The sequence below is a fragment of the Triturus cristatus genome, chromosome 11, assembly GCF_964204655.1.
Source record: "Triturus cristatus chromosome 11, aTriCri1.1, whole genome shotgun sequence".
Lineage (NCBI taxonomy): Eukaryota > Metazoa > Chordata > Amphibia > Caudata > Salamandridae > Triturus > Triturus cristatus.
Genome location: NC_140594.1, coordinates 824,114,132 through 824,131,489, shown reverse-complemented (window position 1 = coordinate 824,131,489; position 17,358 = coordinate 824,114,132). Strand labels below are relative to the sequence as shown.

Genomic DNA, 17,358 nt, shown 5'->3' with positions numbered 1-17,358 from the left:
GACGTTTTCAATATAATTATTGAAACAACATTATTCTTGTATAGAATACATGTACTGCGATATTCAGTAGGCAGAAGCAGATGAAAGTGATTACAAACACCAAATGAGTAAATAGTAGGTACAGTTCTACCATGGTGCTAACACAGTGTATATATACAGGCATATAAACAAGGCAGTAATCAGGTGTATTCCTACTGTGCAAAACCCTACTCTAAGTGTACCTAGAGTGTAGTGTAGAGGCCAAGAATCTCCCCTAGGGACGATCCAACTCCATTACCTGGAGGGAGAGAATATAGGACCTCATCTTGGTCACGAACTGGGCACCCCTCACGAGATGTCAGACCGCTGCGTGGTGAAGCATACAGGGACCCTCAATGTCAACTAAAGTGCCTCCTCTGTTAATCTATATATATATATGCGAGAGCTCCGTCTACTTCCAAATCCCGCTCATGACAGAACTGACACTGACCCCCAATTAATGTGCATAGTATTTGATTTATTGTGGATTGTCTGCCATTACGCGTTTTGGCCGCCCACGACCTTGAGCCATCAGAAATAGTATGTACTGTGGAAACTGGCTGTGAAAAATTGTTAGTGGAACAGTAGGTAAACTATGTATCTCATATACTGTGCCACAGTAGAAACTTCAAAAATCCAGTACTCGTGGAAATAATCCCTATTTTAAATACTATGCTAGAATATATAATATCCACCATGAATTCAGTATCATTAAATATCCATTCAGAATGCTACAAATCCTGAACTACAGCTGGTAGGAAATGCTGTTGTGTTGCTGTCATATGCCAGGACATTACCATGATGTACTGCTGATGTTGCTCAGACGTTCCATGGTACTTTCAAAAAAATCAGCGTCCAGCTGAATACATAAGCGTTCACCTAGTAACAAGACATAAGCAGGTAAAAACAATACATTTAATGAAGCTAACCATGGTAATTAAAACAGAGCATAACATTATCAAGAGCCTATTCAGCGTGTAAATCATGGACGGTCTAATGGTACGTGTGGTTAATATGATAAAACAGATTAAAAAGTGCCAGCTGTTATTGGAATTACATTCTTCACGAGACAACAGGAAGGACCTATGGTAATTTAAATGTAGGAGAGGTGAGGGTAAATGGTCTTGACAGAAAGTGCATGCTTTGTAAATGACGCAACAGGCGGGGGTGTCATTGTGCTCCCCTCTGAATCCGGCACGGGGGATTGTTTCAGCTAGGGAGGGTAGCGGCCTCCATGCACACTGCCTCTCTGGATTTGCACTCCCTAACATGGACCTATCTCCCTGATCCACTTGCCTGGCACCGCCAGTTTGCTGGTGTGAGGGTGGCCATAGGAATCCAAAAGGGTGCTTGCATGCAAAGATTAGCATCATCAATCAATCAATCGGGATTCTTATAGAGAGCGGATATTCACCCGTTAGGGTCTAAAGTTGCTGGGGGGTGGTAGAAGGGGTGGTCTGCAGTTCAGTCGAAGAGCCAGTTCAGTCGAAGTGCCAGGTCTAGAGGCCCTTCCTGAATTGAGCACATGGAACCTGTCATCGGGGAAGCAAGGTGGGGGAGACGGAGGAGGGGCTCCAAATGCCCAGCCTTGCTCTGCTCACTTTCCATCTGTCCCTAGAAGTTTTCCAAACTATCCTGCATCGATGATTGTTCACCATCCCCTTCTCGCACACAGCCATCTCCACCCCACTCCTTTCCCCGCCCAAAGCACTTTTATGGAGGAGTCAGAAAAAATAGCCTTGCTTAGATTTTAACCCCTTCGGCGCTGCGCGGATTACCGCGCCGTGCTGAAGGTTCCGTCTGCGGGCGGGGCCGGTTCCGTCATGCTCACAGCGCGACCGACGCGCATGACGGAACCGCTCCGTCACACGCATCGAAGGGGTTTAAGTAGTTCTGTAGAGTACATACATAGGCGAGTATACAGACGCTAGCTTGTTTTGACTCACATATTGATACCTCCCTCACTTGTAGTGTCTAACTAATCATGTAAACGTTTTTTGAGTGGTTACAATGTTATAGGAACTTCATTCTGGTATCTACAAGCTAATATATACTGTTTTTATTTTATTTGGTTACAGTATGGAAACTCTGGGGGACCGCTTGTAAACTTGGTAAGTGTACCTTTGCTACTTTGTAATTCTATCTTGGTTCACAAAACCAGGAGTCCTTTAGAGGTTGTTTGAAGTGCATTGTTACTCTTTTCATGCACGAACAATCTCTGTAGACTTTTGGATGCAGATAGCACTGTTAATTTACAGTGAACTGGCACCATATTTACTCCTGAACCCAAAAATGATGGGGAAAGTCCACTTGTCGTCAATTTGTAAATCATGTGGTTTATTCGATTTCGCGAAATCCAAAAATGTGATTTTTGTAAAAATGAATAATTCTCAAAACTTCATCCAGTGTCATGACTTCAAAACCACCATACCCCTCTAACTCAATCATACCTCTTCGCATTTGAACCAGCACCCATGCGCATGTGTGGACACCCACGCACACAAATCAATGGGCTTTGCTGCTGCCTAGTCGTGCTGGAGCAACACCCTAATAAAAGATACGTGCACATTTGTGGTCATTCACACACATCTCAAAAGTCTTCCACGTAAGCAAACAACAAATACAACCCTTTTTTCAGCCACTCATGGTGTAGAGTGTTGCCCATCAGATAATGTGCTCCAGTGCCCTGCAGTGGGGCATAAAGTATTATGCAAATGCTAAAATACAATACAATAGCACTGGTACTAACTTTTAGAAAGCCAGCAAAAATCAACCTAGTTACACCTGTCTCTTCTTCCAACCTTGAGATAATGGGCAAACAGCCCTTCCATGCACAAGGGATGCCCTTTATCCCCATTCTGTGGCTTATTTACTGAAAAAATCAGCATAAAAAATGTAATACTTATTATTTTTACAAATGAATTGCATTAACTTGACATTTCCATTAAGTCACACTGTTTATGGGTTACCTGTATCTCAGTTTCACCCTCAAGGAGCAGGCCACAATACCCAAGGTCATGTCAGTTTTTTGACTTTACAGCTCTTAGTCCATGGGGTTCCAGAGGGATAAGGCAATACTCGTCACAGACATTACACAGTTGCCCCTAAGTTCCCCAGGGCCTTACATAGATGCCTGCTTATTTTAAATTTCCTACACTGGCATTAAGCTTCATGTTTGAACACATTAACCTTGCAGTGACAAGTTCTTTGAACATACTTTTAACATACACATATTATGAGCCACTAATTTCTCCTCGTATCCGCGTTCTAACGCCTGGTAATCCATGGCGTTAGAATGGCGCTGTTTTTGGCGCAGCCTTAGCCTTGTAAATATGGGGTAGCGTTAAAAAGCAATGAGTGTTGCAGAGGAACGCTGACAGCAACACCCATTGCACGCCCCATTGCCGCAGAGGACTGTTGCGGAAAGGGGCATATTCACAAGGTGGCATTAAGCCACATTAATTGGCTTAGCACCTCCTCGGAAATATGGAAAATGCAGCTATGCCACCAGAGCATTAAAAAAAAAGTGATGCTCCGGTGATGATAGAGGCTTGTACATATGCCCCTCAATTTGCTGCGCTGCTTTGCGTCAACCCTTAGTATATCTACCCCCAGGAGTTATTTGGCGGGTGCAACTCTTTGGGGCAGATTTATAACGGACTTGCGCCACTTTTATGCTGCCGTTACGTCACTTTTGTGACACAGCGGCGGCGTAAACCCTGCGCCATGTTGCACCCCATTTACAACGTGACGCATCTAGGGAGATGCGTCACGTTGTCAAGCTTGCGCCACATGTGGGCGTACCTGCACAGGGGGGGACGTTCTGGCGCAGGAACAAGATTTCACTCAGTCACTTTTCCGGCCATTCTGCGTCAAAACCCTGTGCCTGCTTGAAGCAGGCGTAAGGATTGACGCAGCATTGTAACGATAGGGCACCCCCGAGCCTTGCTGGAGCTGCGTCGCGCTTGCGACGCAACTCCAGCAATGCGCCAACCTTCCGCCATCAGATGCGTCACGCAACTGTTTATCCTTGCGCCACAATGCGCTGCATTGTAAATGCGACACATCTATTGTGGCGCAAGGGTAAACTTTCGTGACGCATCTTCCCTGGCACATCCATGCTGATTTGCAAGGATGCGCCAGGGAACATAAATCTGCCCCTTTGTCTCCAAAGACGCATATAGTAGTTTTGCCAATAGATGTCATTCTACAACCCGCCGGCCTATCATTACAGGGATTCACTTTAGCAAATCATCTCTCAAGCTGGTTTGTTTCTAGTTTTCCTGCTGCTGGATGGGGTAAGCCACCTTCATTTCTTTAACTATTACTTTCGTGGATTTAGGACGTCATCACAAAATTGTGATTGAACCCTAATTGTATTTTATTAGGACTGTTAACCTTTCAACTCTTGAGTGCTAAGACATCCTCTTGACCATGTAATGTGTAAAACGGAGCTCGTTTACATTATTTCTTGCGCCCCCTGCAGGACGGAGAAGTCATAGGAATAAATACCTTGAAGGTGACTGCTGGAATATCTTTTGCGATCCCCTCAGACCGAATTCGCCAGTTTCTGGCAGAATCTCACGATCGCCAGATTAAAGGTAAGCTCCTATTTGTGAAATGATATGTCATAGCTTTTATTTCATTTGTTCAAGGCGAAGAAATGTGAGTTTGAAGAGTTTAAAGACTGATTTACATATACTCAGAAGATTTGGCAAACTCGGAATCCCCAAGTGCAAGTTCTTTTTATGTCGATGTATTTATTCATTTATTTATTGTTCTATTGGGCATTTGTAACATGATTATCGATGTTGAGGAGGCTGCTTCATAGTTCTGGGTGAGTAGCGGGTGGGAAGGGGAGGAATGTGGTGGTGAGAGGTAAAATGGTTTTAGTTGAAACCAGAAGGTAGTGGATGTGGCCTAACGGCCAAAGCTGCCGACTCTGGAGAGGGGGAACCAGGTTCGAGCCTCGGGGTCGATTCAGTATCCTCTGATTCAGAGCAAATAACTTAATCTCCACGTGCCTACCAGAAATGAATGTGTTCTTGTGTAACGTAACTGGTGCTCATGTAAAGCGCTCCAATTCCTTCGGGTCCAGTTCGCGCTATATAAATATGCAACAACAACAAAAAAAGGTGAAAGACAGAAATCATAAAGATTTTATTAGAACTGTCAACTGGGGCTAATAAAGCTACTAGTCGAACATCGTTTTCTGGTGTGAATTGCCAATACCCGATGATAATACTTTAAATTGGATGAAGAAAATGAATATCTATTTTCTACGATCGTTTATAAATTACATTTACGTTTACCTGCTGCCGTCATCTGTAAGGAATGGAAATTTCTGCTCAAATTATCTTATGTTACCAGTGTGTGATTACTTCCTGCCACATTGTCAGGACTGGAAATTGCTGCTCAAATCTGCTTCTATTACCAATGTGTGGTTACTTGGTGCCACCATGTGTCACAACTGGAAATTGCTGCTCAAATCTGCTTCTATTACCAATGTGTGGTTACTTGCTGCCACCATGTGTCACAACTGGAAATTGCTGCTCAAATATGCCTCTATTACCAATGTGTGGTTACTTGCTGCCGCCATGTGTCAGAATTGGAGATTGCTGCTCAAATCTCCTTCTATTACCAATGTGTGGTTACTTGCTGCCATCATGTGTCAGAACGGGGCATTGCTGCTAAAATCTCCTTGTATTACCAATGCGTGGTTACTTGTTGCCACCATGTGCAAAAACTGAAAATTACTTCTCCAATCTTAAACTTTACATGCTTCTCAGTAAACTTGCAGGAGCATGCCTTTAAGATAAGCATGGACATTCTTTGATGGTAACATACTGGGATGCCAAACCTGCCTTTTTCGGGGGACCGCTACTTCTCCTTAAGTACATGTTTACTTTGAGATCAATTCAGTGCTTTAAATGGGCCGGTAAAGTCCAGTACTGAGTACCAGCACTTTTTTATTTTGAGAGGCAGAGTACCGGCACATCTCAAGAGAAATATAATACTTTTAATTGAAGAGTACCAGCACTTCTCAGTAACAAGCAGGTACTCTGGCCCAGAGTGCTTGCACTTCTATTTTTCCATTTCAAGCACTGGATCAATTTGACAAATGACAGTCTCTCAAAGGCTGACAAGTTTCTACACCTATCCCTATCAGTAATAGCTAAGATTTTTAACAACCTTATTACTTCTTGAATCGACAACAAAATGCATTTTTTATCGTTATTTTTCATTTTTATTACAGTGACCTAATGATAATATTTATAAGAACCTCTTAATAGTGTATTCTTGATATTAGTATTTTGTCCTAAAAGTTTCTTGATAGTAATATGATCTATCTGCAGACAGGGCATGCAGACGCTTCTAGGCTTCAACCATGGGATGATATCAATGCCTATTAGTATTCTGAGGTTGGTCTTGCTGTGGTTCTGCAAACTCAGCTAGGTACACTCCTTCTACACTTGACTGACAGGGTAGCGAGGGCAAGCAGTGAAAGGCCTGCCAGGAAGTTTGAGAGCTCCGAACTCAACAATCAAACAACAGGTACAATAACAGACTGTCCATTCCAGTGCCACTGGCGGCTGGTGGAATTTGAAAGTGGTAGGGCGTAAGACCAATTAACACATTTTTTCAAGTGAGGTTGACATTTCTCCTGGGTTTCGAAGCCTGGAATGCCCATTATCTGCACCCAAATATTGCAACATGTTAATGTTGATCAGGTACAGAGACCTCACACTTCAATGTGCCCATCTAGTTATCGCTGTTCCATCCTGCTGCTGGGCACCCCACATTTCTTGACAAACAAGCAAACAAAACAACAACAACAGTAAGAATGCACCCATACAGACACACAATAGTTTGCATCGAACAGTTCTCTCTGAACTCAGCAAACACAATACAGCCACCACTAAAGAAAACATTTCTGGGATGGACTTGTGAACAGTTGATCAGTCCATCAATGGCTGTGTTGAACTAAAGGTAGTAATATTTGAAAAACAGTGCCAGAAGTTTGGAATTTGCAATAATCGACAACTCTTGGCAACCTGTAAGTTGGCCCAATAAAGCATTAATAAAATGAAGGACTAAACGAAGCATCAGTGCATTGAGTGCATGTTTAATTAAAACATAATCCTTGCTAGAATTGTATGTTCGCGGCCTTTATATTCCCAGTTATCTGTGCAATATTTTGTAATGTTCTGTGTATAAAGAAACAAGCAAATTAATGTGATATAACGCATTGGCCACAGCCGCCTGAAAGATCCATCTCTCAAATATGCTATTCAATTAATCACCCTGCAGTTGCACCTTGGGGACACTTCTGAGTGCTATGTAGCACAAACGTGGTGGTTATATTACATCATTCAATCCTGTCTTTTGAAACACGCTTTCCTTGGCATTTTGATATTTTTGAAAGATTGTAAGGACCCAAAAAAATTATATATAACAAAATTGTCCCAAAGGCACCTTTGGCCCTGTTAGTGCAAATTCGTACTCCTTGCAATATGTAAACATATCGCCAATAACTGCATTAATTGCTACATTCTGTAATAAATTGTTACTGAACGCATTTTTTTTTGCATTAAAAGCTATATTCGTTGGCCTTCCTAAAAACGCTACTGTTTTGAAAAAACATTCATTGTGTTTATTGCAGAATCTGGCTTACCATTCCGCGAGTTCAATGTATAGTGCCCGTATGAGATAACCAGGTGCTATATTCACTGTTTTAGCAAAGCGATAGAAGAGGTAAGGAGAAAAAGTCAGGTAATGATAAGTGAAGCCGTACACTGCACATATACAGTGATCTTGTTATACCATAATTTTGCACCATCCCTTTGAGTTGCTACTGGGCTCATCTACCCACAGACTAGCAAAAACGATCTTTTCGGAACTATCAAGTACGTTCTAATATTTAGGAATCTGCACTTTTAAACCAGTAAAAACCAATAGTTTGCTATCCCGAAAATCGACTAATAATGGGTGTGTTCAAGAGCCCAAGCTCATTTAAGAATATGGGATTATGACACACAGACCCACGGTGGCAGGGTATATGATGCCGCACCACTACCGATGTTACGCAAAAGTATGTTGGAAACTTAATTACTGTTTCCTAAAGAGACTCGTGCACAATTCCCACCTCTAAAGATCAGCCACCGTTGGTGGTCCTGAATTAAATATGTGAACACAGAGATAAGAGAGGCACATATACAGAGACATCTAAACCATAGTCCTAGGATTAGTCCATATGTCACAGAGAAAGAGCACAATGACAGAGGCAAATTTTTCAAATGCTGTTGTCAATCCTTTTATTCATGCAGGTAAACAATGCAAAACAGCCAACTCGTTTCACCCTTGTGGGCTTCTTCAGGGCTAGGAGCGGTCGAGTCGGTGCTGCAGGGTACTAACCCGGCCATAAAAGGCAAGGTTTCCTACGGAATCTTGATGTGTATCTCAAACGGGTCAAATGACAATAATAACAACAAGCCGGACTATCAAAAGCAATGGTATAATGAATATTGTCACTGCACTTGGATGTCATCAGCCTTTCTGAAGCAGCAATCAGGGAAAAACATAAGGACTAGTCCTGCCTGAAAACTTCCCCACCTTTAACAACAGAAATGTACTGACTCAACCCCTCTCCCAACTGTCATCAAATGTCAGTGCTCATGAAAATCTAGTCAGCAGTCCCTTACTAAAAAGACCTTGCAGAGTTTCAAAGGGTAAACCTGTCTCCATCCTCCCTCGCTTCAGCGTCTGGGTCTTCTCCCTCCAGCTGCAGGAATTAAGTTAATACACTTCTAATGCCTGTGGGTGTTGTAAAATACCCTCCAACTTGTGCCATGCTAAGCCTGGATCCATTCAAAATAGAGCCTCTCTGTGCCCATCACTCATACTCTCACCATGTATAGTTTGGTTACCATGCATGTGCTATGAATTCACCCTCCAAGCCCACACACAAAATTACATTGCAGGGGTCTGTAGGTCACCCTGAAGCAGACCTTTACACCAGTGGGGTCAGTAGCCCACACTGCTCTAAGACACAGGAAAAAGGTCTGGACAAAACTGATAATTTCAAACCCCAGTGTCAGTGCCACACTCCTCTCTATGTGTTTAACCCAAAACATGGACAGTAGTCCCATGTTGATTATTAGGGCATGCATGTTGCACCCTCCAGGTCACAGAACAGGTTTTGAATCTTGTCCCTATCATGGATAGGGCTAGGTCACAGTGCACACACCAGATTAGTGTGCTGACAGAGCCAATACAAACTCAGGATAGCAGATACACATACAGTTTGGTCAGTCCAGGCTGTAGTACGTGCCCTCATTCCTTACAGGGGGCATTCCTGTTTCACCACCTTCCATGACCCCCTCTCTTCCAGGTACCATGCCTGGTCTTCCATGTTGCTCTGAATTGTAGAATCAGTGCTGTGGTGCATTTGGTTCATAGATGTTGGTGCTCCAGTTGATCAAAATTCCTGCACTACAAAGATTTCAGAAACCTTTCTTTGAAAACAAGCAAGAAATTATCTAGTCAAGCTCAAAAGACAAAATATGAATAAAGGGCTACTGGTAGAACTTGTAACATATGACAAAACTATTACAATTTCACCAACTCTACAAATGGCAGTTTGTTAACAGCTTCAAAGAATACCAACATGACATATCTAGTGTGTTTTAATGTAGTCATTATAATAGTTATTATAGTCGTATCAATCACCATGGTAATACAGGATCTAATTTTTTCATTGATTGTGGTAAGTAAATCACATTAGTAGGAAGTAATTCTGGTAATTGTGGGATGTCTGATCTTTCGTGCACGTTCTCAATAGAAGATCACTTTCGGTGTAATTAGACAGAAATGTTTCATATCTCTGTGGCGGTGTTTTCTCACTACATTGAAAAAGAAAAAAAGTGCCATTTCCAGCATAATGAAAGTTTAAAAGTCCCTTTCGAAGTTAGACTAATCCGTTTCGTCACTTCACACATGCATATCAAATTAGATTGACTGCTCCCAACAAAAGTGTACATTCAGACATGCTTATTTACAGATGAACATCTGTAAAAGTAGTTAGGGGAGAGATTGTGGTCTAATTGCTAGAGCGGTCAACCTTGGAGCTGGGGAACTGGGTTCGAATCTCAGTAGGGACGCTCAACATTCTGTGATTCTGGCCAAATCACTTAATCTCCAGTGGCTAGCAAAATGAATGTGTCCATCTGTAACACAACTGGTGCTCATGTAAAGCGCTCAGATACCTTCGAGTCGCGTTCGCACTATATAAAATTCTAAAAAAAAAACTGTGATATGCAGAATGGTCTTAGTATTTTCATAGATGGGGTTGTAACAGAATTTATAACAAGTGAAAAAGGTCTACCTCAGATGGGTTAGTGTCCAAAGACCCGACATCGGTAATAGAAGCTTTTTTAGGCTAAGGTGATTAGCTCATGAAAAATGAGCACATCCGTGTGTCACAAGGGCAAACATATGCCAGATACTAAAATGTATTCCAAACTCCTGGGTAGGTTAAAATATTTTTGATCAGGTAGTAACTTGTGTTATCGTTTTCAAAAATATGTTTATTAATTTCCTTCCAATTTAATCACACACAAGTCATACAATGAACTAAAGCACAATGCAGTGTCAAGCATTAGTGTGAGAACAGCGTTCACTAAAGGGGTCACATGTGAAATAGTAGTTTCTGGTGTTAAAACATGACAGGGTCAATTCAACATACTCTTCCAGTTCCACACATTCGCGTCTAAGCTGGCCTGCATTTGACACTTTTCAACCACAGTGCCAAGCCACTAGGGGGCCTGTTCACAAACTACATTTTGTAGTATGTATTGTAGTACCACAATATGCTATTCACAAACCAATGTGCAGAATTTCTGCCTTCACCTCTCCTTTCTGTTTTTTGTATTGAGATCTTCACCCTGACTATGGAGTCTCCCACTGTAGTAAAGGTTTTTGTAGTAGGTACAGCAAGGAATGGCTGGAAAATAGAGAATATTTACAACTAAAGGAGAGGATATTAGGGAGGAGTAAGATGGGGTTTAGTAAGGCTCAGGGAACAGTTTAGGGAGCAACATCCACCATCCCACAAAATAGTAAGTCCATTGCTATTCACAAACTGCACTGCTAAAGTTACTACAGCCTGAAAGGGACCCAAAACAGTAGTTCATTATTCAACTTAGAAATTAAGTAAATTCAGCATCGCACATAGCCAACCACTGGTACTGCAACACCCTTCCATACAAAATAATGGAGTTAGAGACCAAAATTTAAACCAAAATTTAAACCCCTTAGGAAATAATGGTACATTAAATTAAATTATTTAATCTAGATCAGAATATAAATAATTATAATTCATTGTTAAACAATACAGAAAAATAGTACAAGTTTACTAATTAATCATACATATTTTAATAACTTTTTTAAATGTAAAAATGAATGTAACACTAGATTTTATTAAAATATAATTACATTAAATGTAATTAATTTTATGCATCCTTGTTCATTATTAATACATAATGTAAATTAATATTTAGGTGAGAATTTATTTGACATTTTAACCTTCAGCAAAATAAGTTACTTAAATTTAATATATTTACATTAAAGATTTATTTTACAAATAAATTAATAGAGCTGTAGCATTTTTCTTTAGTTCTACATTTACAATAAATATAAAAAAATAACTTAGATTCATATATAACAAAAAATATTGGGCCAGATTTGGATGTCGAGCGGAAAGCCATCCCACAGTCTGTTGGAGGCTTTCCACCTGACATCTAGGGTTTCTCTCCGACCACCATATTATGATGATGGTGTTAGGAGGGAAACCCTAGGGGGGAACGGAATTATAATCCCTTGAATGACGACGGGGCTAGCCCCATCTCTGCTGTCGAGATTACAATGTCGGATTTCCAACAGCCTTTCCATGTCAGCCTTTCCGACATGGACAGGCTGTCGGAAATTGACTTTCGGGGCCCCTAACAGGGCCCCCTTCCCCATCTGGCTCACCGCTATCCGGCATTGGGGCACCTATGGTGTCCCCTTAAACATCACTGCACTGTGTAGCACGGATAGCATGGTGCCTGCCACACGGTGCAGGGATATTCACGAACATCCATTTTTCAATGGAAGCTTGTGCTACTGGCCTTTTTTGCCCACTGAAAAATTGATATTTGTGACTGCCCTATGTGCGATCACATCTTAATCCTGAGGTCGGAACCGCCAACCTCAGGTTGGGCGGTTCCAAACCGCAACAGTGTATCGTAATAAGACCTAGTATTACTCTTTTTTTTCACGTTAAGCAAACGTTTTTACATTTCCCTTTTTTTTTTTAATCGTTTTTATTTACCCCACAAATAATGAACCCCACCCTAGCTCAGAACAATCCAATACATACAGATAACAGTTTTTATCTTAGCATAATAAGTTTTGGACGACTTAAAATGGATAAAGACTTCAGCAAAAAAAATGAACATAATATGCATTATCTTTGTAGCCATCGTAGAAGAGGATCCCAGATTGCCAGCCCTTTTTTGCGTTTGATATAGCCCTTTCTTTTATATATAGCTACTTCTAGCCTGCAAATTGCTAAAAACCGAGATCTCCATTGTTGAAACGCCGGGGCATTGGTATCTAACCAAGCTGAAGCAATACACAGTCTAAAAACAGCCATTGCAATGAATATTAACCCATGCATAGGTTTAGGTCGTATAGCATTTGACGTGCCCAGCATGATTTCTGCAATAGAAATTTCTATTCTTGTATTAAAAACATCGGAAAGAAAGGTGGAGATATCATTCACAATATTCGATAATACCGCGCAGGTGGCAAAGATATGGATACTATCAGCTTTGGGTAGCGCGCATCTGGGGCACGTAGTTCCTTTCCCTGAACCCCATTTAGCTATTTTATAAGGGGTATAATACAAGAAGAAAAAAGTTTTATAGAATTGAGCCTGAAGCTTGATTGACATAAAACTAGACTGATATAAGCTAAATGAAAATTAAACGATTTCAGCCGATATCCCAAGTTTACCCTGCCATTTACATATATATTTATCCATATCATCTGGGTTACAAAAATTTAATAGTTCATAAATTTCCCCAATTTTGATTTTAGAGTTGTTTAATAAATTCTCAATTAATGGGACTGTTAGGAATCTTGACCCGTTCCCCCCTCTCTTCAAAAGAAAGTCTCGAATCTGCAAAAATCCCGGTGGTCTAAATTAAATTCAGTCTGCAATTCGCCAAAAGATTTGATTCCGGATATGGTATATAAATAACCAAGTTGTGTAACTCTTTTCGTTATCCACCTTTCCATATATGAGTCGCTAAAAATCCCGGGGAGATTACTATTATTGAGAATTGGAGTGTAATAAGATAATCGTCCAATACCGGCTAATTTCCGTACAAAGTTCCAGATTTTATAGATACACGTTATTGACTTAAATCTCACTTTTTTAAAGTAACCATCGTTCATATGACGCCATAAGCAGCCGCTAGATTCATTTCCTAGCAGTAGCTCTTGTGGAGTTGGGATATCTCCTTCGTTATTATTATTTATCGAAGAGAGTAAACCGACGCAAAATTTTAAGGTGGTAACCCAATAGCATAATTTCAGATTGGGCAGTGCCAGTCCTCCTCTATCTCTAGGTAAAGTGATGGTTCGTAATGCCCTTCGTGGTTTCTTGTACCCCCATAGAAATCTACTGAACATACTGTCCATATTCTTGAATGTTTGCGGGGCGAACTCCAAACAGATTGATCTAAAGAGATATAGAAATCTAGGCAAGATAAGCATTTTAATTAAATTACAACGACCTCCAATGGATAGGTGAAGATTGTTGTAGCGGATCATATCCTTCTTGGTACGTTGTATTAAAGGAGAGATATTATCATCAACTAGGTTTTCTAATTTTGAGGTTATGCTCACTCCTAGGTAGTTAGCTTTTTCGGTCACCCGTGAGTCAATCAGGCATATTTTGCTGTTGGAGATAATCTGGGTTTTGGCTTGATTTAATTTATAGCCTGACACTTCCCCAAAAATCTTCGCTTCTTCCACGATCGCCCTGATGGAGTTCGCAGGGTCGCTAGTGACCCAGCGATGTCATCGACATATACTAGTATTTTTGTAGCTTGGTCCCTTACCCAAACAGGTGAGATCCTAGCGATATTCTCCAGTCTCCGTATGAATGGGTCAATGTATATAGCAAATAAAAGAGGTGAGCATGGACATCCCTGTCTTGTCCCTCTAGTTATTGGCAGGGATTCTGATATTGACCCGTTCACCATGACCACTGCAGTTGGCTCCCTATACAGCATCTGTGCTGCTTTGATAAAGGGTTCCCCTATACCACTTTTAGCCATGACAGTCCAGAGATATTTCCAGGAGACCCTATCAAAAGCTCCTGAAACCTCGCACCAATCAAATAATGAGATTACTCTCTGGATATGATCGGTGGTGCCCCTTCCTGGGATAAACCCATGTTGTCTAGCCAAGACTAATTTATGTATGTTAGGAGCCAATCTTGTAGCCAATAACTTCGAGTAGATTTTGGAGTCGCTAGTTATTAACGTGATAGGGCGATAGGACCCTAACTCTGTAGCGTCTTTATGTTTTTTTAAAAAGACTACGATTTTAGCCATAGACCAAGATCCCGGGGGTCGTCCCCCTTGGAATACATGAGCGACTAGCTCTGACAGTATATCTTTCATTTGTGAAGAAAATTTAATATAGAATTCAGTAGGAATTCCATCCAAACCCGCCGCTTTACCTATAGCAAGGCTGTTCAATGCGAGGAGGATTTCCTCCCATTTTGGGATCTCATCCATACTATCAGCATCATTGCTCTCTAGCCTCATGTAATCATCTTGTCTTATGTATTCATTAATTGCATCGTGAATATTATGGTGTATGAGAGTTTTCCTGTATAGAATCTGGTAATATTTATGAAACGCAATCCTAATTGCGTCAGGATCTGTCAAGAGACCGGCTTCCGGATCTCTGATAGCCTTGATAAGGTTAGCAGTGTTTGATTCTCGGGTGCGCACAGCTAACTGGTGCCCTACCTGTTCACTTAATTCATAAATATTTTCTTTATATGTTGAGGCTTGGTCAATAGCTTTAGCTGTTAATATCTCGATCACACGATTCTTGGCAATTGTGATCTGTTTAAGCTCTTCTTCGACTTCCCTTCCCTCCCGGATAGCTTTAATTAGGCCTTCTTCCACGGTTATGACATTATTCTGCAATACTGCCATCTCGTGTTTGATTTTTTTGTTAGCGCATAATGAAAATCGGAGTTTCACCTCTGATCCCGGCCTTAAGAGCATCCCAGACTATCTCAATTGGCGCGCTACCAATATTCTCGGCTAGAAATCTAGGGATCCATTGTCGCATGAGCTCACAATACGTCTCGTTAATTAATAGTGCCCTTTCAAATGTCCATATATTAGTGTTCATTTTAACTACAGGAATTTCCATAGTTAATAAAAGAGGGTTGTGATCAGAGAGTACCCTAGGTCTCGTCTAGCCTGGATCGTCCGGGTGTTTAGTTTGCCAAATATCGATAAGACCGTGGGTCGAGCATAGATTCTTAAATGCTTGAAAGACTCTAGGCTTCCTCCCTTTGTATTTAAAACATAAATCATCTGACCAATCAGTCGGTAAATTCAGATTGAAGTCTCCACAGATTATTACCGGGAGTGGCCAGTGGACGAGCTCGTTAGAAATATGATCCAAGAGATCAGGATCGTCACTGATGCTATTATATATTGAGCAAATAACTACTGCAGATCCATTGTTCAAGAGACACTCTGTGATGGCCCATCGTCCGTGTTTATCAGCCTTTGAGCGGTTAAATTGTGTTCCATATATCTTCCCTAAAATAGCAACACCCTTAGTTCTAACCCCTTGTGTTGTGGCAGTAATCAGTTTAAAGCCGAGTTTATGAAGCAATTGCATATCAGATCCCTCGATATGTGTTTCCTGGATACAGGCGATATTTGCCCCTACAGATTGTAGCCCCATAGCCACTCTGTGCCTTTTTCTCTCGTCATTGAGACTACAAATGTTAATGGTCAGAATCTTTACCCTATCCATCTTAAAATTTTAGCTTTCCCTGCTAAGAGCATTTTTATCTTTTCTATAAACACTTTTTTCCTGTGTTCTTTGATCTGATGTCCTTTACAGCTAAAAGCTTTACCTTCGCAATTTATATGTATTGTAGTACTGAGCTTGTTTCCTCCCAACCCTCCCTCGAGTCCCCCACCCCCACCAATATATAGGCAATTAGGCTCAATCCTGAGCCTGTTATGATGACGTCTGAACTGTCCCCACCCAACCCCCGCCGCGATCCGTAAGCTTAGATGATAGAGCCCCCCTTTTTTTTTTCCTTCCCTTTGCACCTCCCCTTTTTTTTTTTCCCCCTTCCCTTTCTTCTTTCCCCACAAAAAACATTTGTATATATTTCCCCCCTTTTTTTTAAAACCTTTTTCTTTCCCCTTTTCACCCCCTGGACACATAAGTTTGCTCTCAGGAAGATTTTTTCTTTTGACCAGCAGTGATTTCATCTAAGAATTTCTGGGTGCTGAATTTCAGAAGTAAAATAATGATACTACCCTTGAACATTAATTTTGAGTTTCGCAGGATTTTGCAAAAAAGCAGTGGCGCCAATTTTCTGGAAGGGTGTAATCAACTGCCTAAGTCGCCACCTTCTTTCTACAGTAGCATGGGCGAAATCTGGACGAACAAAATATGAAAAAGTCTCCCAGTTCCTTCTTTTATCTGGTCTTGTTAGTTCAAACACTGATTGGCGGAGCAAGAAGTTCCCAAAAAAGATTAAAATCGCTCTGGGATATTGTGGTTCAGCTGAGCGTCGCTTAGACATATTTAAAGGGAATCTATGGACCCGCTGAATTTCCTTGTCCCAGTCCCATTGTGACAGTTCCGGTAGAGAGCTTTTAAGGAGGTTAATGGCAAATTTCCTGATATCTCCTCCCTCGCTATTCTCTGGAATTCCAAGAAGTCTCAGATTGTTACGGCGTTGACGATTTTCTGCCTCCTCCAATTTCCACATTACATCGTTCATAGACTTTTCTTGAGAAGTGGAGTTTTGTTTCAGACCTTCGACAGAGGCTTCGAGTAGATCAGTTCGATTTCTAGTAGGCTTAATCTTTCGACAATCTCAGTACAGGTTTTACCGACTTTTCTGATGGAGCCTTGTATTTTTTTAGAGACCAAACGTGCTTGACGACTCTCGGCTTTAGCTTCATCTTGGAAAGCCTTCAGAGACTGTAGTATTAAGGATAGGGACGGTTC

The 17,358-nt window shown here is 41.2% G+C and overlaps 1 protein-coding gene across 1 annotated transcript in view; it reads left to right on the top strand.

The window, feature by feature from the left end:
• HTRA4 (HtrA serine peptidase 4) overlaps positions 1 to 17,358 on the top strand; it is a 438,816-nt gene that overhangs the window by 371,939 nt on the left and 49,519 nt on the right. Inside the window, exons 5-6 of the mRNA XM_085634576.1 lie at positions 2,097 to 2,129; positions 4,505 to 4,619. Coding sequence (XP_085490702.1) covers positions 2,097 to 2,129; positions 4,505 to 4,619 — 148 coding nt within the window. The remainder of the gene's footprint in view (positions 1 to 2,096; positions 2,130 to 4,504; positions 4,620 to 17,358) is intronic.